This window comes from Phallusia mammillata, chromosome 6 (genome assembly GCF_965637545.1).
Source record: "Phallusia mammillata chromosome 6, kaPhaMamm4.hap1.1, whole genome shotgun sequence".
NCBI classification, from domain to species: Eukaryota; Metazoa; Chordata; class Ascidiacea; order Phlebobranchia; family Ascidiidae; genus Phallusia; species Phallusia mammillata.
Genome location: NC_137257.1, coordinates 26,905,704 through 26,932,877, shown reverse-complemented (window position 1 = coordinate 26,932,877; position 27,174 = coordinate 26,905,704). Strand labels below are relative to the sequence as shown.

Genomic DNA, 27,174 nt, shown 5'->3' with positions numbered 1-27,174 from the left:
GCGCCTTACTAACAACAAAATAATATACGGTATAAGTCGGACTGTTTTATGAAATTGGAAATTTAGGAATATTTTTGCTGATATAGTTTTATTTTCGCAATTACGGTAAACAAGTTTGCCGACATTTTATGAGATATTCCAACAGATATGTCGAGGGGGATTGTATACATACATTTCTTTGTATAACACTTCAATGGCACTCAACGTGTTAAAGGACGATTAAAATCAATTTTGTCATTCATTGCAGAAAAAACAACATTTAAATTGCGCGCTTTTCACAAGTTTGAATCGATAGCTTTGTGATGTCATAAGTATGCAGCAATGGGTGAGTACAAGAATTGTTCGTTTGTTTCGAAGTCGACAATCCATTCTTCATGTGTGACGTCATATACCTCAATTGTGCTGTGGGTTTTATCCGTGTCGGCTCTGTAAAGTAGCGGATTAAATAAATTGAGCACTGCTGGGCATTGTTTGCCTTCCAAGGCCCCTTCTACTTACCCCCCAACCACGTAAATCTTTTCTTCCAGTGCGCATGCGCGGGCGCCCCTCCGTTTGTTGTTCATAGAAGCAACAGACATCCACTTGTTGGCGCTGTGATCATATTTTTCCACCGTTTCCAAGGGAGTCCGCTTATACCCCTCACTGTCGCCACCTGGAGGAAACAAATTACAAAATTTGTTTTACCGCGGGGAAAATGTTTCAACGCAAAATCAAATACCACAGAAAAGCATATTCACTCTGCTATTTTTACCACGAAATACTTTTTGGCAAGGCAGTGGTTGTTTGACGTTATTTTTCGAACTTTTGTCAAACCATCTAATTACTTTTTACCACAATTGTCTAACCAAAATTCAGACACACTTGCCATGTAAAAAGTCACAGAAATAAACCAGGAAAAATGCATAAACGAACAAAAAACCCACAAATATCAACACCACAATGTGTTTGTTGCGTCACCACAGCACTCACCGATGGCAAAAATCTCATCCCTCACCACCGCTGCGCTCAACCAACGTCGCCGTGACGTCATAGGTGCTATCGAGCGCCACCTTCCGGTTCTGGGGTCAAAGCTTTCGACGAGTTCAAGAGGTCGAACCCGGTTGTGGCCGCCCAACACAAACACACAACCTGGAGAGAAACATGAGTTTTTGTTGTAAGCTACTTGACGGTTTTAATTCAGTTATAAACCAACCAGGATAAAACAAAGAAACTGAAAGCGTAAAGGGATAAAATGAAGACACTAGAACGTAACAAAAACGCGAGATTGTTTCGTTTAATCAACCCGCTTAAATAAAATACCAATTATACTCAAATGTTATTGTAAAATATGATTTATATAGAATACATCATGTAGACCAGCGGTTCCCAAACTGGGGTCCGCGGTCCTTTAGGGGTCCGTGAGGCAATTTTGGGGGGACCGCGAAGCGGTTGAAGTAATTCTATAATCTTATTTGGCGTCAGTTTGTGCCACTAAATAAGTTTAAATCAAAGTAGAATTGAGAATCGACTGTCTCCATTGCTAAACAATGGCCTTTATTCAATGACAACTATAAAAAATGCAATTGTTCGCGCACAATCGTAATGTTTTTGTCCTGTTTGTGGTGTCACATGCTGTATTTCGATGATTATTATGCGCAATTTTGCATAACTAGCTAAAATCCTGCAATCAACTTTCGTTTTTATGAAATACACATTTAGGCTTAAGGACCGCGAGCCCTCGAAATAATGACAAGGAGACCGTTTAGAAAAAAATATGAAAAAGTTTGGGAACCACTGATGTAGACGTTTCAACAATCGATATCATCATCAGTGCAGGTGCAGCATGTTTTTAAATAAATTAATTTTATCTTTTCACAGTACGCCAGGCCCATTGAAGGCCGAATCAAGCCGGCTTCACAAGCATTTCCATACGCCAAGGCAAAGAATAGAAAAATCTAGCCTGCGCTGTGGGATTCAAGCCCACACCACGAGTCTTTCAAGGACTTCTTATTTCTTTGTGCTGAATCACCACGCTTGATTTTAAACAGTAGGTTATTGGTTTAATCCCCGCCCTCACCTTGACACGAAACCACCGCATGAGCGGTTCGTCGCTCGATCATTTCCGCTGCTCTCATCCACTGATCTCGTGTCGTGTCCAACGCTTCACAGGATGAGAGGAAGGCCGATTTTTCGTCAGCTCCTCCAACCACTATCACTTTGTCTGGAATCAACAGGAAAAGTAGGAAGATAATTAAAACGTAAAATTAGTCCAAAATGGCGATGAAATTCATTTTGATATTAGGTTTGCCAAATGCTGTTAATTGATAATGTGTGTTATGTAGTTTTTTGGCTGCAAAAAGTACAACAAAAGTGTAAAAAATGTATGGAAAGCAATGTTTACAGAGTTAAAAAGAGAAAAATAAAACTTGCTCGAGTGGGAATAGCGCGAAAGAGTGAAACTTTAGGCGCATGAAAAGACATTTATAGCCAAGACAAATAATGTGGAATCAGTTAAATCTGGGGTCGGCAACCTTTTTTGTTCTGCGGACCGTTTTTGAAACTAAAATTTTATCGCAGACCGGACTTTAAAAAACTTCAAATATTTAGCAATGAAAACGCTTAAATCAGTTTATCATCCCCGGGATACATGGGCAAAAGGTTTTGAAGGATTTAACCTGAAAAATTATACGGCCCGGTAACGAACTCCTCGCGGACCGGCGGTTGCCGACCACTGTGTTAAATGACATTGAAAACAAAACAATAAAAAGACAAACTAGAGCAAAGTAAAAGATTGACAATTTGGACAACAATGACGAGTTAGTGGAGTAAAAATGTTGAGTGGAATCACTCCTACCGTTGATTGCTGTCATCCCGAAACAGAATCTCCTCTGTTGCATCGGCCTTAGATTCGTCCACTGTCTGGGAGCATCTTCACACAGATTCAAACACTCTATCGAGCTGGTGACGTTTACACCGGCTCTGACCTGCCCCCCAGCGAGGAACAGTCGGTTGTTGAGGATGGTGGCCGCGCTGTCGTAGCGTGGTGTTATGTTCGGCTGCGTAGAAAGGAGCGTGTTTGTATTACGGCAATTGTCATACACCAGTGTAACCATGCACTCGGATAAATATAACCCATTGGTTAGTTGGCCATCTACAGCCAGTGTTGTTGCCCAAATTCCTGCAGTAGTCGTTACCAAATTTCAGAAGATTGATCGCGTATGTCAACCCTTAATGCAGTTGTTTCCAACCTTTATCGACGAATTCCTCACTTAACAACTCAAACATTCTCATTCCTCCCCAATAAACTACATAGTAGATGCTAAACCTTACAAAGATCATTTAAAATTGGATCTCTTGTAAACTTCACAGGTAATGTTGCCAGAGCTAATGTTGACACTTTAAAGCAGGGGTTCTTAAACTGGGGGGCGCGCCCCCCTAGGGGGGCGTGAAGGGTTCGCAAGGGGGGCGCAGCACAATCTGGCAGCAAAGTTTTCACTTGCAAACAATTGTAAATTAATGCATTGGAATTATGTCGGCGCTGATTTCGAACTTATTGTTTAAAGTATAAACGCTTCATTACATTGAAATGGATGTCCAATTGTATTAACCAAACTTTTCCCACTGCGGGCCGCCGCATAGTTTACATGCCCTAGTGCCGTCTTCTCAAACTTAGCCCATGAGGCGATTTTTATATGGGCGCCAAGATATGGTCTTTTTAAAACCCCATTTAAAATCTGTTAAATTATATAGTTAGTCTCATCTTACAAGGAATGCTTGTATATTATGTCATAAGTGACACAATAAGGCAATTGTTTGCGCACAATTAACACTTTTTGTTTTGTCTGTGACGTAATAAACTGGGTTTGGATCAATCCTGGGCGTTGCAATCCTTTGAGAGTCGGTAATATTAATTTTACATGTCGTAACAGTAAACTTTCGTAAGGAGTAGATTAAGTTTTGACAGTAACAAAGTTATCAATACGATTTGGCAAACCAAAAATTGGGTCGCGAGCCGGATGAAATGACCTCGCGGGCCGTAGTTTGGTGACCCCTGTACTATATAGTCGGCTGTACATTCTTTATTTGTGAGCAATTTCGAATTAGAGATTGCCCTGACTTTGAGTGAATCAACAATTTCTGGGCAACATCTGCGTAGTTTAAAAGAATACTGGCAACGTGTCTCTGTGTTCGCAAAAGCCTACTTTTTCGCAACTTATCAGTGTTGAAGTGGCTTTTTCCAACGTTCGGAACTAACTTGACAGTAGCTTAAAGGGGACCTACCATGTATGTTGTTTCCAAAAAACAAGACAAGCATCATTAGTGCTAACGTTTTTTAGGGGGGGCGTGAGAATAAATAATTAGTGTAAAGTGGGGCGCGACCGAAAAAGTTTAAGAACCCCTGCTTTAAAGTGTCTACAAACCACATGCAAAAATTAAAGTAAATTCCTTTTCACAAGTTTTAAAATTCTTCCTGGATAGAAACCACTGCACCAATGAATCCCAATAACATGAAACTCATTATCACCACTTTTGTTCTCAACGCAAACAGTTGTATGTCGCAGAGGTGATAGGGGGCGCTATAGTGGCCATGTTAAGATGCCCCCAAAATTAAACTCACCACGAAATCTTTCAATTGTTTCGTTGCAAGATTAAGTTCTCTGACGTCATTGCTGATGCGGTCAGATCCGATGAGCAGAAGCTTCCCTTGTACTGTAAGATAAATAAATCTGGTTCCAAAAAGGACGTAAAAATATGTGATTAAAATGACAACAGCAAAAATATCTGATAAAAATCTTCAAATCAAACGACCCGATTGCGGACTTCACAGAAAAATAATGCATTAAAAAGTTATCTTATGTTTTTTTTACCCTAGATAGAAACATCCAAAAATTAAATCATAGATTGTTTCCGCATGGAATAATACAACGACTAGTTACAATTATGGCGCTATTAGAAGCCCACGTACCTCCAACGGCACCTTCATAAACCGCTGCAGGGGGTGACACCGAATTGCTTCGACTGTGGACGAGTCGGTCGTTTAAAACTTTAAGCAGAGTTTCCTTTAATTCCTCAGATTCTCGCATTAATGGCTGAAACAGAAAATTTAAAATAAACGGAAATAATTGGAAAAAATCTTCTCTGTTTGATTTTCCAGATAGCATGGGTATGATGCATTTAGCTTCAATTTGGGCGATTACAATTTCTTCTTGATTACATTGTTATACGCGATCAACTGGGGTCGCCTAAAGCAGTGGGCCCCAACTTGTTTTAGGCCATGGACCACTAGCCCCAATAAAATAACTCGAATGGACCACTTCATTGTTGAGAAAAAATACAGTCAATTTTAATATATAGCCTACTAATTATATCTTTGGGGTCACCGCAACTTGGCAAATGTTATCAAGGGATCACGGCACCAGAAAGGTAGGGAACCGCTGCACTAACCGGAATATATTCCAACTATAGTTTAATGAAAACAACTAACCTCGTGATAAACGACTTCGTTGAGAAAAACTGAAGATAATCTTTCCATGTCGATAAAAATCATCAGCTCCGGAAGAATAACTCTCCGATCATCCGGGTCGTGTCGCACCCATCCGATGAGCTTACTGTACATTTCCTCTTCATTTATTTTCTGCCCCATAAGAAGGAAAAAAAATAGTATGCACATTTCAGGTGCACTGGCAGCTTTACAATATGACAATGACGGCTTGCATAAACTTGGAAACTGTGATTGAGATATAAAATGTGTTCAAAAATAAGATTTAACATTTGATTTTTTAAAGAAACAGTAAAAAATCTTGGCTAATTTTTTGAACATACCGTTTTATCCCGGTTTTTAATGAACACTTTAAGCTCATCCGATCCGCTTCGGTTGAAATCCTCCCCTCTGATGATGTCAACAGTATGACGTCGTATTACGTCATTGGCCTCTTTTACGAGGTGAGGGAAGTTGTGTCTTTCCCCGATAGATCGGATGAGCTGGAAGTTTCCGGGAGTCAGCGCTTCCGACAAGAACTTGATGCAATGAGCTTTCGCGTCTGCATGAAACGATGTTGACCAGTTACAATGTGACACGTGGAAGTTACTGATTGGACAAGCTACTATGCTAGGTCTTGAGCCAAGTCAACGACATGTTTAACATTCTTACATGGCGATTTAAAGAGTTATGATCACAACGCACGGGTTACAGTAAACCAGGCTAAACCAGGCCTACTTACATTTACCCTGATGAAGACGACCTGTACAGGATGTCGAAACGTCGGAATAAAATTACATTTGCCAGAAGAGCTCTACAAACTTGAAAAAAAAATGTCCGAATTAGGCGAAGATCCGGATTAACCGATGTCGATTAGTTAAGCCTTGCAACATTACAAATCATTTGTACCTCAAGCTTTGTCCGAATTAAGCGAAGAACCGGATTAACCGATGTCGATTAGTTAAGCCTTGCAACATTACAAATTATTTGTACCTCAAGTTTTGTCCGAATTAAGCGAAGAACCGGATTAACCGAAGTTTACCGTATAAAGCAACTCTGCCTACTTTAAGTTTCGTAAAACATATACATATTTGGCCATGGTTAAATCGAAAACAAATGCAACAAATACAGCCATTATTTCGGTGTCACATGAAAACAAAAACAACATTTATATGATTGTCAGAATCTCAACAAGGATGCGAACACAACAAGTAAGTTTTTTACCTTCAATTTCGAGAACCTCGCTCGCTTCCAGAATATCACAAACGTTGTCACGTGATATGACGATCTTCTCGGTGTAGATGAAGTCGATCAACTGACCGACTACGTCAGCTCTGACGTCACTAACCGTGATCACGTGCTCGTACTCGTCACTATTCTGCAAACACGAGAAAAGATGGATGCCATAGTGAAATGTTGGGACAAAAGTTGCCGTGGTATTTTTCTTGCATTTTATTATTCTACAACAATTAAATAAAATCAAAGATCGATCCGCCTGGCAGACTTGTTTAATTTTGGATTAATCTGAAGCAGTGGCTCTCAATCTGTGGTTCGTGCTACTAGGGGATGCCGGAACTTTTAATGTGGTACGCGAGTAGCTTTCTGTTGCTCTTAATTCATGTCAAATCTAAGGACTGTAACTGAACTGACCCAACTGATCAACCCTGGTTTAGGGCGAAACTCATGTCCTGGACATTCTTCTGAAATAGCTGATCTTGTTGCTTTTAGAAACATACTATCATGGTCAAGGAAAACCGGCCCTTTATCTTGGTCTAAAGGACAAGGTTTAGGTAGTACGCAGCGATAAAAAAAGTCATCAGCAGGTACGCGATTACCATAAAGTTGAGAACCACTGAAAAAAAAGTTCGCTATTCTAAAAAGTTCGCTATTCTAAAAAGTTCGCTATTCCTATGGGCCAAAGCCGAATTGTAAGTCGGGCGGAATTTGGAGTCGGGTTCAGGTCAAACACATTTGTAGCGCAACTTAATCTAGATAGTTCCGACTCTCGCGTGTACGCTTTGTTACAAGAAAGTTTGGATTTAGGAAGTAATTGGGATTGTACCTGTGTGTTTGGGCGTGGGTTAGCGTCAGTTCCTTTTACAACGCTAAACCGGAACTCCGAATGTAAAAATTATCGACATTCTGATTCTTATCAGGGACCTTATTAAGGGATCCGGCAAGGTGTGAAGAAGGATATGGTTTGAAACAGTAATTTGTGAAAAGCTAGAGAAAGATTTAAACAGCAAGCATATTTTAAAAATATCAATCACTCCTTTAAGCTTCATAAACAGCAAAAAGCGGCCATGTGAACCATACGAGGCAGGCAATGGTGCTTGTGATTCGACTTTTGCCACTGAGCCTATGTAACTCAGTTGGTAGAGCGCGATTATCGAAAGAACTTCTGCCGTGGGTTCGAATCCCACCGCATGCTAGATTTTTCTAGTTTGTGCCTTGTCGTATGGGAATGCTTGGAGACTGGATTGATTCGGTTTAACGTCTTCAATAGGCCTAGTGTGCTATGATTTAAACAAAGCTGACATGAGATTCAAACCTGCCCACACATGAGAACAGGCGCGCTAACACTTTAGCAATCTTCATCTGATATTATATCGACTCAAAGTCCAATCTAAAACTGACAATGCACCCGCAACCGGATATCCTGTGCACGGAATTTATTTGTTAAAATTCGGCTTTTATTTTCCTCACGGTTGACCGAACTCAGCCTCTACAATGAGCTCCAGTGTTGTTCCGGTTCAATGCGCAACAAAAATTCTCAGAATGTTGAACTTTATTGAAGTGGAAAGTTACTGGGAAGTTTGGGCTAATAAGGCATACACAGGGGGACTTCTGCAGTAAAATCCTCTTTTTCTGAAACTTGGTTTTTGTTTTCACGCAGCTTGTTGTTATATTTGGCGTCCCAAATCTTATTTGTTAGAGAAATTTTACAAATAAATAAATTAATTTACAAAAGCATCGAGCCAATACATGATAAGTTGCAGACAGTGCACACTATTTTGACCTATAAGGTCCCATCAGTGCAGCAGGTGACGAGAGATCGGTTGTATTGGCTGGGACACTCCAGTTTGTTGGGAGCAACAGGCTAAAATGCCATGCCTCACCACATCTGTTGAATGGCACAACTGGGCACAAACCACAGAGGAAACTGGCTCACAATGGCCAAGCAACTGCTTGGAAACCACAGTGATGTCGACCCAGTGACATTATATCTATATTAAAGCAGCGAGCATCTACATACATGACGAGCATAGTTTTCCAACCTGTTACTCTTAGCATACTAGAGTTCCGTTAGATTGCTACACTAGCCAATACGGCCAAATCTGGTTTAAATGTCACCAGCTACACTGATGTGACCTTATAGGCAGTGGCGGGATTCAGCCGGTTCGCACCGGTTCTATAGAACTGTCTCACGAAATTTTATGAGATCAGCGAACCGGTTAGCATTACTGGTTACTGTCAATGGACTTTTTGCAACAGAACCGGCTGAACAATATGACTTTTGTAAAAGAACCGGCTGACAAAACATTTGAACCCCACCGCTGCTTATAGGTCGAAACCAGGGGTCGGCAACACTTTACTTGTCATTTTCATTAGTGAATGTTTTCGCGCCGAGTTTGTGCCTGCTGATGTTTATAGTATACAGAAAACCGCATGATATTTTCCCTTTTGATCACTCAATCCAGTCCTTTAAAATGAACATAAATTCATAAGCCCTGAAGCCCTGGGATCATGTTTTAGGGATTGAACCAGCACACACATAAATACCTGTCCAGTGAACTTGTTGTGGAAATAAGCGGAAAAACTTCCCAACACCATCTTGTTCGCCTTAAAGTCGCGGTCGCCCACCCTTACTATGACGTCATTGTAGTGGCCGAGCTGCCGGTGGCTAAAATACATTGTGACATCATAGTATAGTTAATATTTCTTTTTGCAAATTATGGGGTCTGGTAAAACAAAAGAATGAAAATTGCAACCAGCCATTTACTTCAGACAAAATAAGCAGTTTTTCTTGCAAATAGCTTCAAACCTTCGTTAATCATAATTATAACTAAAAACCACACATGGAAAATCAATCTTTTTTGCAAAACTACCGCCTATAATTTAAACAAATACTAAGAACTGGAAAACGAAATAACTAATCCTTCAAAAAAAGTTACCAATTAATCTTGTTGTAGGCACTTACGTTTTTGTACACATTGTAACCTACTGACCTTTCAGCAATGTTCAACAAACAAGTGTAATGACCAGTGACGTATTCCTTTTCCTCAATCGCTATTACACGCGAAAGTTGAAGTTTTTCGGACGGTTGCATTATCACATACATTTGATGGGTTGTGATTCGGTTATGAACTGCTAACGTAACATTTCACTGTAACAACAATACAAGCTATTCGTTTATAACTTATTGAATTAGATGATGTCAGAACAAGTACAGGTTAGAAAACGGATTGCCTACTATATAACGGGGAGATTGCTGGTAAAACCGACGATGAACAAGAAATAATTGTTGCTGCGTTGGGTCTGGGAGATATTTTACAAAATATACACGTTTTTCTTTTACTTAAAACAAACATAAAAATTGGCAGAATCAATTATGTCAACAACCCTAAAAAACGACTATCAACTTATGCCAACTCTTTTATATTCAAACTTTCTAACCAAATAAAACATAGTTCAATATACAAACTGTGGTTTCTGAAATAGGATTATAATTGTTTGAAGAATTATTTTTAACACTTTTTTTAAATAATTACACTTAACAACGAAGATTTAAGCTGCGCTGTAACCAACGAAATCGTCTGCTAAAATAATGTGGACATTAAAATTTATGGGAAGTAAATATCGTGCTTCTGTGTCGCAGGACGCCTTGCCCACCAAAACTTTGTCATCTTAGCTTATTTAGTTTCATCATATCTCATACTTGTAACAACAACAAACTCTGTACCACGGTGTAGGCGTTACATAAAACCACAACTAGCATTTCAATATTTGCATTGAAACTTGTAACTTACTCCGCTCAAGTCTATGCACAGTCGCCTCTAAATCGTCTATTTGCATGCAACCAATTTACAATGCAACACTGTTGGAGTTTTAGGGAAATTCCGGGGTCAAGCAGCGGGTTTCAGTTCCAAGTTAAGCGGGGGTGGATAAAGGGGGCGGGGAAAAAACCGGGACAAAAATTCCGGGCTGAAAGTGGGGTGAAGTTACGAACTGGAAAATTACATTTAATGCCAAGCGCGTATTCGGAAATTTCCGTGATTCTATGTGTTGCGGCAGATTACTGCAACCATACAAATTATTTACAGATTTTCTTTTGCTGCCGGGTTTAGTTGAAGCAACTTTGACAGTTTAAATTTATCAACCGTTTTTAGACGAGCGCAAAGCGAAAAATGCTGGCTGAAGGAGGGTCGAAAAGACAGAGCTAAACTTTTTTACTTCAAATACGGGTTTCCTATAACGAGTCATGAACCAAAAAAGTGCGTTGTCAACCATAGCGCTTGTAACCTGAACGACTTTGAACGCTTGAAGCGGGTTTTCTAACGAGCTTCGTGCAGTCAACCGCAGCGCTTGTTACATGCACGACTTTGCAAGCTTAAAGCGGGTTTCCTAACGAGCTTCGTGCAGTCAACCACAGCGCTTGTTATATGCACGACTTTGCACGTTCAAAGCAGGTTTCCTAACGAGCTTCGTGTAGTCAACCCTAGCGCTTGTTACATACACGACTTTGCAAGCGGGTTTCCTAACGAGCTTCGTGTAGTCAACAATAGCGCTTGTTACATACACGACTTTGGAAGCTTAAAGCGGGTTTCCTAACGAGCTTCGTGCAGTCAACCATAGCGCTTGTTACATACACGGCTTTGGAAGCTTAAAGCGGGTTTCCTAACGAGCTTCGTGCAGTCAACCCTAGCGCTTGTTACATACACGACTTTGCAAGCGGGTTTCCTAACGAACTTCGTGCAGTCAACCACAGCAAGCGCTTCTGATGCTTGCGGTTTATGTTTTTCCGAGCAACCGGTGGACTCTGAAGACGCGATCGAAAAGCGGAACTTCTGCTCTACAGGGTTTCGTAAGTATTCTTTCTCGTTCGAAACGAACACAAGTTGAGGCGTTGGCAATTGGTGCTAGTTTTTACTTTTTTATATTTTTAATTCTTACATTTACAAACTTTCTGCTTTAAACAGATGTGTCTTTAACCTGAACAATCATGTCTGTGAAAACTACGTTCTAAACAATATTAAGATAAATGACATCACAAACACTTGCTATAAAGTCTAAACTTTTTCAAACCACGGATTCGACAAGGAGTCAAAAAAATCGTTTGTTTCGCTCTGCAACTGTTCACATGCTGTACTGGGTCTTTATCACGCTTCAATGAATAACAGCAACGAAAACCTCAACAAGAAATTCCGCGTCATGCATGATCGATTTTTAACTCACTAGCGCCTTTTAGTGGTAAGAAAAGTAACTTATTGCAAAATTGGGAGGAAAATTATCATTTCGATAAATCGGCCAGCTTGAATAGACTAGTTATTGACGTGTTAAGATTTTTGTTCACCAATCTTTAACAAAACATCTTTGACTTGATGCTGTTGGCAGCTGCTAGCTATGTGCAATTTATAAGCCAGGAAAATGTAAGCAAACCACACCTAATACAGTAAAGCAGAGACAGCAAATCAGATCATGGGGGATTCCCCGTTTGTAAAGACATGTTTTATTGCAGGAAGTTTTGAGGAAACAATAGATTCCATACGGTTCTTGCCCCTAAATTGGGTATTGTTACGAACGTATAGACCACTAATTTCAACAGTACGGGTTCTTAGTAAAGTGTTCAGCTTTTTTATGTATGAGTGTAGAGCAGGGGTCGGCAACCCCTGGCACGCGAGGTGGTTTTTCATGGCAGGCCAACCGATTTGCGTGTTTATATTAAAGTAACAATTGAACCTGTTACACTGCTTGTTTATAGTCTTTATCGTATCATTGTTATGAAATTCAGCGTTACATGCACAAATTCAGCCTTACATGTTTTCTCTTTATTATTGATATCTGCTGGCATGAACCACTATTATTTAGAAAAACTTTGGCACGCGAGGTCATTAACACATGGAAACAACAAGTGAATTGGCATGCGTCGCCTAAAAGGTTTCCGACCCCTGGTGTAGAGTTTAAAATAACCAGAAACACCGTATCTGTTGATTGTCGTAGGTTTAATGATGTTTGTATTAAATGTGATTTTGGTGCTGCTTCTGGTTTTAAGTTCAAGTGATGCGAGTGAAAATGACACAAGGATAGATTTTGCCCCTGTCAGCGGAAGCGAGTAAGTTTTTGTGGCAGTTACTTGTTAGTGAAAAAATTTGATACAAATAAAATTTGATGCGGATTCACGATGTCATAGAAATTTTTAAAAAGTGTTTATAATTATTTCGTGATTGAACTTTGCTAGATGATTTGTTATTTTGGAACACTATATACGGATCTGTTCATAAGTTTATTGGTGAAAATAACGGCCCAAATAAACGTAAAACGTTTGAACAGTAAAGCATTTCGCTTTTTACGTCTATTTGGGCTGTTATTTTCACCATAAAAATTTGTTATTTTATTTTACTATTTTTGATTTTAGGATCGACTTTTTGACGAGTAACAATGGCGGGTGAGTCAGCACTTTTGCAACCGTTACTATAGTAACCCCGTGTGTGTTTAACAATATTACCTTTTCAACGTTTTTTTTTTCAAATCGCTTTTACAAATCAATCTTTTCAATTGGATATATTTAGGTAAAACCACTAGGGCTTAAACATGATTAGGTGACGAAGCATATGAGCAAGCGTTTAATCACGTTTATCTCGTGAAGGCACAAATGCCGAGCTTAACATCCTTTGGAGTTGACTTCAACGACTTCCCATGTATACAATAAGTTTGCTCTGGCATCAACGTTCGTTAAAACATATGCTGTTTAACATAGCAGGTTTAATTGACTTCAGTCATTATATATTGTGTGAGAGGTTGCATTAGATGGACTACAGTTTGGTCCGTAACAAATCCATCAGTGAGAGTTTTTTCAATGTCGGTCAAGTAAAAAAAAATATTTACGTTGTATACAACTCCCAGTTTTAGGTAGAATATACACGGATTTGAATAATCTGGGCAAAAAAAAAATTAGAGCCAGTGTTTGTGTATAAAACATGGCTACATGTCGACAATTACTTCTGTCATTATCAGGTCGTCAACTCCTAGTCTAATAGTGCATTGTGCGCGGCTGAAACGCACAAAATATGTCCAATTTACTTACGTTGTTAATGTTCTGTCTGATGTTTACTTACATTGTTGGAGTACCCACTACAGTGAATGGAGGGTTTGTGAACATTTTTGTGGAAATATTTGTTTATAAAGTGTTTTGTTATTTCTGTTTGGTCATTAATTGTTGTTTAAATAAATTGCCCTTCTTTTCAATTGGACAATTGCGACCAAACCGCAAAATCTAATCTGCACGGAAAGGTTTACACCAAACTATTTGAACTTAATTCAAACCGTGTTTGCAAGTCTAATGCGAAACTTTGTGTGAAGGTTTTCTGTTCCCTGGGACACAGATGATGAAGTGTTTGATCGTTTCTTGGAAGACAATTTCGATCAGTTTATGCAAGGTAAGTATTGCACAAAATTCTGTGCGTTTTCTAAATTGGACAGTTTGTAAAATCGCACTTCAAAAAGATTCAAAAAAAGTTGCAAAAAATGATGTCATTTCAACGACGTTATTCAGTGGTTACCAGATTTGAAATGAGATAAATGTAAAATTGATTCATGTTAATTGCTTTAAGTGATTTTGTTTAGCAGATTTCGAAGATTTAAATTTTCTAAATGAATTGGGATTCTAATGTCTAACTGAAGAATGGATTGACCTGAAATTATGGAATTTTTATGTTGTCGTCCTATTACTGTTTGATTGTAAAGAATATTGGATTTTCGACGCATTCTACAAAATGTTTTTGTTTTTGTGTGTTTTTGTGGTAAAATAAAAAGCAGAATCCAAAATTTCACATAATACAACAACAATTGTTTTTTTACCAACACTTATCCCTAAGTTTTAAGCAAATGTGATTTTTGTGTGGAAAACTTTCGCTTGTTTCATCGGAATTTGTAAAGTTTTGTTTTCGTTTTGAATTAATGGAAACTAATGTAGTTGGGTAGTTGGCAGTTCAACCTCAACTTGTGGAAGCTTGGAATTTTAAATCAAGCTTTACTTTTTGACAAATGAATAAACCGAATAGTTACCGAGTGGCTAATGGGCCTTGACAATTTTTTTCTCAAACAAACTATTGACGTGTTGTGCAAGTCTTAATCGTAGCTTCATAATACGGTGTAGCTGCAGCGCGTTTAATCATTCAGCCATGATCCATCAATTGTGCCCTTCACTGTTTTGCGCTTCATAACGTTTCAATGTTGCGCAGCTATTTCCGGCTTGGTGATTGTTTTAGTGCAATTGTGTCGCTATGTTTTCTTTCACCAAGCGAAACAAACTCAACTGATTTCAAATTTTCCTGATGTAAACGAATTGCAACCCTGCATGGTTACAATAAACAAAATCGTTTATCAGAGCTCGATGAAGAATTGGAGAAATTGAACGGTTTTCGACAAAACGTTAATCAGACATGTATTCAAACGTAGAAATCAAACGTTGCAATTGCCCAGTTATCGGAATAAAAAAGAAAGAAAAAACGCGTTTTCGCCTCCAAATATACTTTCCATTATTACACTGTAACTTAAATTTCAAACAATATTGAAAATAATATATATATAACAGAAACTATAATTAGAACATAGAACAACCGAGCCATGTTAATTCAGCAACATTTGCACAAATATCAAACTTGGTTTAACAGAGGAAGTTTTGGAAACCAGTGTTTCACACTTCCCGTACATTAGGCTGGCTCTGGTGTAAACTTCCAACAAGGCATTGAAGCACAGGTTGTCAAAGTATGGGGTGGCATTTAACTTGCAATATTGTCTGGTTCTGTCAGGCATAACATATAATCTAAACTTAACGCCTCTTTTTCGCTTTGTTCATTGCGGTTTTTACTTTGTAGTGTTTTGACCTGATAAAGCAGTTTTTAACAGGAATTTGAAACGTCAGTTAAAATAAGATATTATTTAGTTTATATTTAACTTGCAACTTAACATTTTCAGCTGTTTAAAACGTTCGTTATGCGCTGTGTTTCTGAAACGAATATCAGTGGTAAAAAAGAAATAGTCATAGAGCATTAGTTGTAACACGTGTAAGTTTAGCTTTAACCATCTTGGTGTTTACTTTATTGTACAGGTGTTAAGCATACAAGATGTACAAGTTGATATTGTTGGGCGTCTGCTGTTCAATTTGCATTTTCGGGATCACTAACCCGTCAGTTGGTTTGTTATTTGAATGTTTTGTTGTTGTTATCAAGTTACTAACCTTATTCCGTCAATTCGGCTCTTTGTTTACAAACAGGATAACTTAGTCCTAAAGTTTAAACAGTTTTGAAATTTCAGGAAAACTAATCTCTCTTTGATTTTAGGGGTGTTCATATAACATCTATCCTCGGTGGGTGAGTCGGCATGTTTTCCCATTTGTCGCTATAGCAACCGAGTGTGTGTTTCAATATTTTTGATAATTTTTAAGTAAACCTTCAAGCAACAAACCGCGAACGAATATTTACATCCGTTAATGTTTTTTGTTTTGTTCCTATGATCAGTTAAATTCATTTTCGCTAAAAATGAGTGAACATGGCAGTATACTAAAACATATGTTAGACATTGTGCCGGCGACTTCACGAGAATTATTAGATAAAATTCATCGGTTTCCGACCGTTGTAAGTTTTCGGAAACGTTGTATTACGTTTTTTTTTCTGACCATTGTAAGTTGTTTGTAACGTTGTATTACGCTGTTTTAGGGCACTGCGCACGTTAAGACAAAATAGATTAACATGTCGTGTATATTTTTGTTATTTACGTGTATGTTGATAGACAGACCACAGCCAATTTCAAGCCACCGGGTTAATAAGCTTGTATGCGTTAGAAAGCTTGTGTTTATGATGCGCCGGTTTTTACATCTCCTGATTTTCACCACGTCACCTACTATTCAGTCTGCTGATGGCTTTATGAGCTGATTAAAATTAAAAGTAAAAACTAGTGATGTACCGAACCTGTCCTAAAAGGTTTGGGCCGAAACCAAATATTCGGCCACAAGGCTGAATCAGGCCAAACCTAAAATGCCCTATTTAATCTATGTTTTGAACTGAACCTTGTGTTGTTGATGCAAATAAACTGGTTTATGACACTCCAAAATCACTTTCAGTGCATGACTAGTAAAAACCAACGACAGTGTTTGCAAGCCTGATTTAACAAGCTTATTTTTTGCACAGAATCACCATACCTTGGGATGAAGACCATCAGGACTTGGAACTTATTTCGGACAAAAGTTTGGACAAATTGATGCAAGGTGGGTATTGTTTTAACACAAATAAATCTATATCCATGAATTCCAGACTGAAAACTTTGACAAGTCTGAAGTCGTCCACCGTTTTATTAGACATATAATATATATTTCACCTAAGTAATAGGCATCGTCAGTATCTAAAAACAAATTCCAATTATTTTTTATATTTTTTTGGCAGATGTCATTGAAGAAATCTTCGATATTTGATTTCCGACAAATTCCTCAGATAATAAATCATTAAAAAAGCGTTTGTGGTACATCAGAAATTTATGAATGTTCATTTAGATTTGTTTCATTTACCGTTGATGTTTTGTTAATCAGATTGATTTGATGATTTTGCTGCGAAATGCTCAATAATATTGTGCAAATTTTGAACTTATGTTTGGTTTCGTAAAAAATGCCAAAAAAAACCAATAAACTACTTCAAATGATTTGTTTCGTGTGGTGTTGCTGAATGATTTAGGTCTGAGCTGCAATAAAAACTAGCAACGCCAGGATTACAGCAAGTAAGCATGTATTTGAGCCCTGGGGTTTATAAATATGATTTCAGTTTATTTTGCTTGTTGAAATCGTAAGAGCAAAATTGCATTGAAACATTTACTTTGTCGGAGATAGCGGCGCAGCGTTGCTACGTTATGAAGCGCGAAAACAAAAGGCACAAATGGTGGATAGATGTCTAACGCACTGGGGCTAATACAAAACAGCTAAAACTTATACAGCAGCATTTGACAAAGTCCACATTGTTACATCCCATGAAAACACAAATATCCAACATGAGTTGGAAACGGGATGTTTATCAAACTTTCATGTGGATTTCACATCACAACTTCCTGTGTATAAGTTGAGTTCACTTCGGTGCAAACTTCCAGCAATACATTGTGACATATGTTGGTTCGGGATGAAAAGCAAGTGATCAAGTTTAATCTGTTTGTTGCGGACGCTGTACGACGTACCAATATAATTTTGAACAAGCGTTTGCTTTGCTGTAAAAATGTGGGCAATCGTGTGTAACTTTGCAACAAGAATATTGAAAATAACTTTTTATGTTTGAGTCACTTTTATTGCACAGAAACGAACAAAACGACTTTGTTCGGATCGGGTTCGGATCGGGTTCGGATCGGGTTCGGATCGGGTTCAGGCTGGGTTCGGGCTTAGGTTTCTTTAAAAGAAAACGAGCTTGATTCGGGCCTGACTTCACACTCTGTGTCAGTATTTTTTTTCAAATAAATTTAACTACCAAAGTAACTAGTTACTGAACCACAAAGGCGTTAAAGACCATAGGCTGTAACTGTATATTGTAGGTATATCTTTTAAGGTCAATTTTCACAATGTAAAGAAAATTATAAAATGTTGCCGATTATAGATGAGCAATGTCAGGCTGATAGCAGCAGACAAAGCCGCCAAATTAGAAGTTTTGTTGGCCTAATTAAGATAATCCTAATCTGCCGCTTTATGCTTCAAGCCACTTAGTTGGTGAAGTTTTTGTATGATGTTTGTTGCCAATACGTTCAAAATCGGGACAAGGCCATAAAAAAGCTGTTTGTTAAAGGTTTTCAAAAGACTTTCACACCTTAAAAAATGTGACAAAGTAGAAAATACCACGTTAAAACATTACACGAGGACAAAAACGTAGAAACTTGGTTGCGTACTGTTAAGCAACTTTCCCGTCGATTTCACAACAACAACTTCCTATATGGATACTTCCACCCATCAGATTTTGTTTTACACAAAGTTGCAGGAAAAGCATACGTTGCGAAAGTTTGTTGTGCATTTCTTACTTGGGTATTTGGCAGATAAAAAGTATTATAGGTTTAAATCACATAAACATAAACCATGTACAAGCTGACTTTGTTGTTCGTGTTTTGTTTGATGTTCACTTGCATTGTTGGACCGCATACTTCAAACAATGGCGGGTAAGTTTTGTTGATTATAACATTTTGTGGTTTATTACGTTGTTGAATTATTAGGTCTGACAGAAAATTGACACGCGCAAGCCTATGTCGACACTAAAAAAACTTTACATATTGTCTTGAAATACTTCTGACAATCGTGTTAACATAACGTTGTTCTTATGTGTGTAATTTTTATTAATCCTACTTATCTGTTGCTCAACCGTTTGAAATAAATTATATTAAAAATATTTGCAAACCTGGTTACAAACTTTCCACGCAGAGCTGGCGTAACTTGGGATGAGGACGCTGATGAAGGTTTGGAACAAATTTCAGAGGAAAACTCGGATCAGTTGATCAGAGGTGAGAAAGTTAAAACACTTTTGTCCTGAAATTTAATTTGTAAACTTTAAATTTCATTGTGAAAAGTTTAATTGATGTCATAAGTCAGTTTGTTTGATCGAAATGATATGATGTTTTATTAAAAGTGAAAAATTGTTTGTCAGATGTCGAAGAGCTGGATTTGGATTTTCTAAATGAATTGGGATTGTAAATAGATTGAAGAAAGGATTAAAGGTTTTCGATGGAATTGGCGTATTGTTCTTGAAATGTAACAAGCTATTGATTTTCAATGTTTGCTTTTCACCGGAGTAAAATAAATACAAATTTGGTGGAATTTTGCGGCTGTTTTGTATTGATCCAACGAAAAGTATTATCAGTTTATCAGCAAATAGAACAGGCAAAACTCATTTATTCCTTCACAATTAACAAGAGAAAGCCGTAAATTTTTGTTTTAAACCATAATGTTTCCTATTCAACTTAAGTGGTTGTTTTGCTTTTCAAATAAAATCAAAATAGAGTAAAACTTCAGGCGGACAACTTGCAACAAATAGCAAGGATAACGCACCTACAGACTTCAGGCGGACAACTTGTAACAATTAGCAAGGATAACCGAAAACGTCAACTCGGCCAAAGTCTGACAAGCAAACAAAACAAGCAAATGCGAGGATTCCATGTTTTATAGTCAACAGTGAAGTTATATAGAGAGACACAACAAATGCACAGAATAGTCGACATACTTTATTCGGAAAAGGTGTTTGTCAAGTTTGGCAAAGCCAAGCTATTAGGTGCGAGCTAGTGTCGCCAGAAAAAAAGAGTTTAAAATATGTTTTTTTTTTGGTAAACAACAATCGCGACCAGAGAGATCAACGTTTATGTTTGTCAGATGGCGAAGAGCTGGATTTGGATTTTTTGAATGAATTGGGATTGTAAATAGATTGAAAATAGGATTCTGTCCTTGGATTTTGAATGTAACCAGTGTGAGAATGTTTAGTATTTACTGAAGAAAAATCGAGAATTGTGTAAATATTGTTTGTACATTGTATCGATTCAGTCCCACCATTATCAGTCTACCAGTAAACGTTAATGCATGTGTTGGATGGTAGTCAGGAAACATGCTTTTTCTTAACGCAGCTTTGAAACCTATGGCTAGACGCTTTAGAACATAGCAAATAAGGAACGTGATGCAAAGCCGCTGTACCAAGTAAATTATGCGTTGTGCAGGATTTAACTATATAATACCCGTGCAAGTTGACTTTTCTATTTTGTTTTATGTGCAATTGCATTGGTTGCAAAAAATACATGACGTTCTTAATTTTGCTTTACAGCAGTGTTTGACAAAGTCCACATTGTCACATCCCATGAAAACACAAACATCCAACATGAGTTGGAAACGGGATGTTTATCAAACTTTCATGTGGATTTCACATCACAACTTCCTGTGTATATGTTGAGTTCGCTTCGGTGTAAACCTCCAGCAATACATTGTGACATATGTTGGTTCGGGATGAAAAGCAAGTGATCAAGTTTAATCTGTTTGTCCGTGAGTTGTCGGTGTGAATCTCCAAGTATTAAACAGCTTCAACAAAACAGAGTTGTTATGTGTTGGAAGGCAGATCTGTGGTTGTGTGGTCGGTCTGCTTGCCTGGAAGTAGATTTTGTTTGTTAGTTGTCTCGTATGTAACTGCGTGAACATATGTTGGGTATTTAATATCAATAACAGTTTGTTTACAAAGTTAGCTTGTTAAAGAATACGGAGTGTTAGAAACATTTTCCTTAGCTTCCAATATCAGCTTTTCTTGCAAACTTGTTGCTTTTGAAAAAACTTATTTCACATATCATTGAAGAAACAAACAGCGCTGCCACATCTCAAACGCATAGATTATTTCTAAACCCGTTTAAATCATGAAAATCTTTTTGATCGTTTTTTGTGTTTGCAGTGAGACAGAAGAGATGACAAAGTTAAGTTTGTTGGTTGCCATGTTGGTTGATCCAGGACACAGCAACCCTAAATCCCCTGTATTGGTGAGCGTCAATGGAGGGTAAGATGGTTTGTAAACACAAATTACAAAATTTGAAATTTGCTTGTCAGGGAATGTACAACCAAGATATAAATGATCCAAATAATTTGCATGAAATTTTTCGTAGGGTGTCTATTCCCTGGGATTTCGAAAAAAAATAAAGATCTTAAAATGTTCGAAGATCTTCTCAGAGGTGTTGCTTACAAGATCTCACTTGAGGCGTTTGCAGTTTGTAACTTATCTAATATTAAGTAAATAAACCCGCAATGCTGCGGTTTAAACAACAAACCATAAATCTTCCCAGTGATATTAAATTTCCTCTTAAATACCTTTGTCAAGTCGGGAATCGAACCCACAACTCCACGATTAAAATACTGATGACATAAAATTAAACAAATTTTCCTGCAGATTTGGAAGATGAACTGATTGAAGAAGACAGAATGAAAAGGATAAACTGAAAATATCGAAACATTTATTAGGCTGTGAAACTGAGTTTGAAACTTTATTAACTTGTTTTATGTGCAACAAGTCTTACGTTATGTTGCAAAATAAACAGGTAGAGACACAAATTTAAATCATGCTGAATTTAATAAAATCATCAAACAAAAATACTTTGGTGGATGTTTGTGTAACTGTGCGTCACAACCATAAAGAACATTTATGTTGGATGTGACATTTACATGTAAAAGCCGATTATTTCGTTTTCTTGAGACTTAGACTGCAATGAACGCCCTGAATACCAACACTAAACCAATAGTGCATTGTAGGGTTGATGCAAATGTGGAAAGTTGGTAAGTTGGAAGTTGCCTGCGTTTATTAGTTCTTGTTCCGTAGTTGCCTTGTTAGTTAACATATGCTTGGGTCGTTAACATCAACAGTAGCTTGCATGCAAACTCAGTCTAAGTGTGGAAGACGGTGCTGACAACGTAAGGGTTTAAACATTATGGCTTGCATTTAGGTTTTACATTTAAAGCGGGTTTTCCTGAAGAGTAAACATTAAATCAAAGAGCTTTTTTGAAACCGCATTGTCGTGGTTTAGAGGACAAAGTCTTTTCGCGAAAATTATGTGAAGAATATTCTTCTTTTTATTGGCAGCTGGTTTTAAGCAGAAGTTATGATGAAGTTAAGTTTGTTGCTCGTTGCTTGTTTGCTGATAGCAATGTTGGTTGAACCAGGATGCTGCAAGAAGAGAAAAGAGAAGAAACCAGCCGTAAAAGTTCGAAGTGTCAACGGAGGGTAAGTTCATGTGTTGGAATAAATCAGAGGCGTGCAAACCTGTGGCCTGCGGGCCAAATGCGGCCCATTGATTAAAGGTCGTGCAGTCTGCAGAAGCTTGGAAATTCAACAGTACTGGAAAAAATCTGACCATTACATGTTTTGAGCAGATTAATGCGCCCGGTAATATTTTACTGCGACCTGACAATAATGTGGCTAGAATCAAATGCGAGAGGTAACTCAATGTAGGCATATTTGGTATGCAACAAGGTAAAATCACCTTGTGTTATATAAAGGTGCGGCTCGCTATATAATCACGGTAATTTTATTTCGGCTCACAGTGACAAAGGTTGCACACCTCTAAAGTTTCCAAGACTTTAATATCATTGAAAGCAATCGGAGTATTTCACGTGATATTTACAGGATCACTATCGCATGGGATTTTGAAAGAAGCAACAATGAGAATGAGAAGCTGAAAATGTTGGAAGATCTTCTTGAAGGTTAAGAATTGTTAAAACCTGATTTCGGCATATTAAAGGAGGCGTTTGCAATTATTTTGATAAAGCTAAATATGGTTAAATATTGCACCAACAAAAACAAAATGTTTATTATACAATATACACTTAGAATAACCCAATATTTTAAATGTGAAAACCTAAGTCCGACATGTAAAAGTTGCATTAACATTTATTATTATCAATTAATTAAAGTCGTGTCGAGTATTGCACCAACGAAATGTTTCTTATGCAATATACAATTAGAATATTCTAGTACGTTACATTTTCTGCATGGACACGGGTTCGAACATATTACTTCACATTTTGTGTGTGTAGATTTCGAGGAAGAACTCAACAGTCGGGATATTTGACAAGACAGAGGACAAACCAGAAATCGAAATCCAGATGCGACAATGCTTCAGATAATTTTAAAAATAAAAGTTGATTTTGCAAATTAAGGAAAAAAGTTGAGAGCACACTTAGTGAATCAATGTTGGAAACGCTGCTTCTCCACTAAGACTTACACAAAGAGTGCTGCTGGAATTTCGGAAGAACAAATAGAAAAAAATAAAAAAAACAGCAGAAATTAAGAATGCTGATTTCATTCCGAAATTTTCAAAAAAATATTTTAAGTAGATGATAGGACATACTTCTGAGTTTGATAGCCACAAATAAATAAGCTGAACGAAAAGTATTCCCGTGCCAATAGTTAAACATCCCGTGAAATAAACCAAATTTCCAGGGAGCTGGTCCACTCTTAACTGTCAGGAAACTTTTATTAATTTTGAATTCGTTTGTTCCTTGTCACACATCATATATCAAGCATGTACCCAAAGTTAAAGCACGATGAAACAATTACATAAAACGTGTCAGATTTCCTGAGTCTATAAAAAGCCAGAGTCTATATTTAAACTTCGTTCAGCTTCATACGCTTTATACAACAACACCTTTGCTTAATCCTATGTACAGAATCCATAAGATATAGCACTTAGTCTGATGAGTCTGCATTAAGATTTCGCTGGCAGCAAACGTTTTACACAACGCACAACATCAGAAGTGTAAAGCTCTACCGAACTGCAACAGAAAAAGGCGCTGATTACACGTGTAGCGGTTGCGAGATAATTTGTGCAAACTTTGCAATAATTGTTTACCAAAATAGCTCGGTTTTGACTCGCTAGCTGAAAGGCTGCGAGGAAGTTAAAATGAATAGCAACCAAATCCCACTGTATTGACAAATCATGTTCGGACTTTGTAATATTTCCTGTCGCAGTTAATTAGGATGTAAATGCAACTGTGTGATCTGGTGTTTGCGAGCTTTAACCGTATGTTTTGTACCGTGTTGTGATTGGACGTTACTTTCTGTGGAAATTTGTGCAAGAGCCAATGGCCAGAGCATAGTTGTGCAGTTTATTGCCACGTGTTATGAATTGATAAAACGCACCGCTAATGTAATTGGTCACAACAGTTTTAGCCCAATAGCAGTTAACTTAATTTGCTTGCTGTTCAAAATGGTTGCTTTAGAGTAATGTGTTTGTTGCTAGTAGAACTTGAAATTATGAGTAAAGGTTGTTATTATTACTTTCTAACGACTTGTTTTGTTTCTTAAACCTTCTATTTGAATAAGCATGTTGATTGAATAAACAAACTGACGTGCAAAACCCTTGTTGATCGAGACTCATGACATTGATTGATGAAGGAAACTCTGAAAGTGAGGACGAAAGTACAGGTAGCCTTTATCTACCACAACGTAATACCGATTGGCGTGCCACCGCGCCGTCCGCTGGTTTATTACAGAAACGTATACAGAGACTGGTGCGCTAGACTGTTTGTTCTAGCAGACTATTTTGAACTCCCGCCTAGGGAAGAATTCATCGAAGGTGTTTTGACTAAAGACATTGCCGTGCAAATAAGTTCATTCAATACCAACCGAAGGTATATCATCACAACGTATAGCTTCAATCAACTAATCATCAGAGATCCAGACGAGGCTGATCGTTATCACGATCTATACGCTATACGTAAATTTACCAACATAAGCACTGCGTTGTTAAGCAGCTTACGAAGGCAATTTACTAAACCTTTGTACCCACAAAGTTTGGTGCTTCCCGAAGTTTGGACACAAGATCTCACCATTCGTTCCGAGACCGTTGATTTACTTCTCGTGTATCACGCAAGTGAAATCCCAGCTGAGAGAGGAGAAGGTGTACACATTTTCACCATCCAGACAATAATCTTTGAACCCGAGCAAACTGTGGAACCCGAGGACATTGCAGAAACCGAGGAGATTGCAGAAACTGAGGAGACTGCTAGGATTGAGGAATTCTAATTTCAGCTGCCCCACGAAAGGTGAGCAGAATTTGAAATTATTCTTGGCTGTTGTTTGATTACTGCTTGCATGTATTTTGTTGAATGTGTATGATCAATAACGGTCAAACTGTCTAAAACAATTCGCCAAGCAACTTGTGGGAATAACCCAAGTTTCCACGAAGTAATCAAATCGGCTGTTAGCCAAGGTACGCGCAGTAAAACGAAATCTAAAGATAAAGAAAAGCCTAAACAACGTACCGTTGCAATACAGACTCCGTCAGTTGTAACCATGACTACGCCAAGTACTAGTGGGTCCTCAAAACAAACGACGCAAAGCGATAATGTTGTTGAAAATCGCAGTGATAATGACAAAGCATCCGCTGGATTTGAATATTGTTGTCGTTTTCTTTAAATGTAACCAGCAATGGATTTTACATGACAACATGCAAGAATGATTGCTTTTCACTGGAGTATAATAAATGCAAAAATCTGTGAAATTTAGCTGGTGTTTTTATTGATCCAAGGAATGGTATTATCAGTTTATCAGCAAATGTTCATGCATTTGTGGGATATTGCACAAATATCAAACAATATTAAAACCCATGGTTAGACATTGTGCAAGATTTAACTGTATAATAAATGTACAAGTTGACTTTACTATCTTGTTTTATGTGCAATTGCATTGGTTGCAAAACATACCGTACGTTTTTTTACTGATGAAAAGTTTTGATGGAAACTTAAGATGTCAACGCAAATGTTTTTTTATTGTTCCCAAAGTTTTAGAAAAAAGTAATTGTTTTAAGGGAAAACTGTTTGCCGTATGTTTAAAGAAAAGTGGCTGTTAAAAAAGTCTTTGTTTAGTTTTAACCCGTCAGTTTGAAGAGGTTGTTCTAAATTTTGCTGACGAATAGTTTCGATGAAAACGTTAACACATTTTTTCATTGTTTCCAAAGGTTTCGGAAAAGTAATTGTTAAGGGAGAAAACTCTCTGTCGTATGTTTTAAGGACAGTGGCGGTTGCAAAAGTCTTTGTTTAATTTTAACTCGTCAGTTTGAAGCGGTTGCTTGGTGCTGATGCAGTTGGCAGTTTTATCAACTTCGCCGATTTAAAAACTTTAAACAAACTGATGATAAGTTTATTTTGGGTGGTACAAAATCGTAGCGGCATAATTGTCACCAAACCAGTATAGTTGTGTAGTATTAGAACAACATAAAGTGCAAAACGCGCAGGTCACAATAACGGATCTTGCAGCTACACTGCAAAAACTTGTAGTTAAACTTCCAAGATAACATTTTTTGGAACAGCAAGAAGTTTGTCGTGTATTTGCAACGATGGGCAGGGAAAAAGCCTCAGTTTTATTGGTGTGGATTTAGCCTTTTTGTCTAATAACTTCACGACTTTAATTTAATTTGGAAATTAGGCATGTTTGAAGCTTACAAAAGTATAAAAAAAAATTGTGCTTATTGCAGGTTTAAATCTGATAAACATAAAAGATGTACAAGCTGACTTTGTTGTTCGTGTTTTGTTTGATGTTCACTTGCATTGTTGGAGGGTATACTTCGAATAATGGAGGGTTGGTATAGTTGATTTAAACCTTTGGTGGTTTATTACGATGTTTTATTATGAGGTATGACAAAACTTTGCCACCCGAGAACAAAACAACGGAAAATGTGACATATTTCCAGCCGTGTCACTCCTTAAAAGACTTAACACTTTGTCTTGATATACGGCTTACATTTTATATATTGTAGGCTACGCAATTTGCTCATTTTCCTTATTGATGATATGTTTCCTTATGTTAAAACAAGTCAAAACAAATCCAAAATATTTACAAACCTGATCACAAACTTTTGTGCACAGATCTTCCGTACCTTGGGATGAGGACGGAGATGAAGATTCGGAACAACTTTCGGAGGAAAACTTGGATCAGTTGACCAGAGGTGAGATGTGAGATGTGCACAAACTC

At 37.7% G+C, this 27,174-nt stretch overlaps 1 protein-coding gene and 1 long non-coding RNA gene across 2 annotated transcripts; one reads left to right on the top strand and one right to left on the bottom strand.

Annotated features, from left to right (window-relative positions):
* Window positions 1–71: 71 nt before the first annotated feature.
* LOC145233575 (kelch-like protein 7) lies at window positions 72–27,174 on the bottom strand. Its single transcript, XM_080098332.1, has 13 exons — window positions 27,045–27,174; window positions 9,688–9,845; window positions 9,242–9,362; window positions 6,683–6,836; window positions 5,803–6,020; window positions 5,465–5,614; window positions 4,946–5,069; window positions 4,598–4,689; window positions 2,834–3,035; window positions 2,057–2,200; window positions 970–1,128; window positions 499–652; window positions 72–426 (listed from the first exon to the last, which is right to left on the bottom strand). Exons 2-13 carry the CDS (start codon window positions 9,798–9,800, stop codon window positions 306–308), a joined length of 1,752 nt encoding a protein of 583 aa, XP_079954458.1. The 5' UTR covers window positions 9,801–9,845; window positions 27,045–27,174; the 3' UTR covers window positions 72–305.
* LOC145233552 (uncharacterized) lies at window positions 12,686–15,078 on the top strand. The gene is made up of 4 exons (XR_013861135.1): window positions 12,686–12,791; window positions 13,095–13,124; window positions 14,039–14,115; window positions 14,306–15,078. It is a non-coding gene; the product is annotated as an uncharacterized LOC145233552 (long non-coding RNA).

Excerpts from the sequence above, each read along its gene's own strand:
- LOC145233575 (XM_080098332.1), bottom strand. The coding sequence starts at position 9,800 with ATGTATGTGATAATGCAACCGTCCGAAAAACTTCAACTTTCGCGTGTA. Across the intron at positions 9,363-9,687 it reads TTGTTGAACATTGCTGAAAG|CCACCGGCAGCTCGGCCACT; the intron begins GTCAGTAGGTTA and ends AATGTATTTTAG. Across the intron at positions 653-969 it reads GGATGAGATTTTTGCCATCG|GTGGCGACAGTGAGGGGTAT; the intron begins GTGAGTGCTGTG and ends TGTTTCCTCCAG.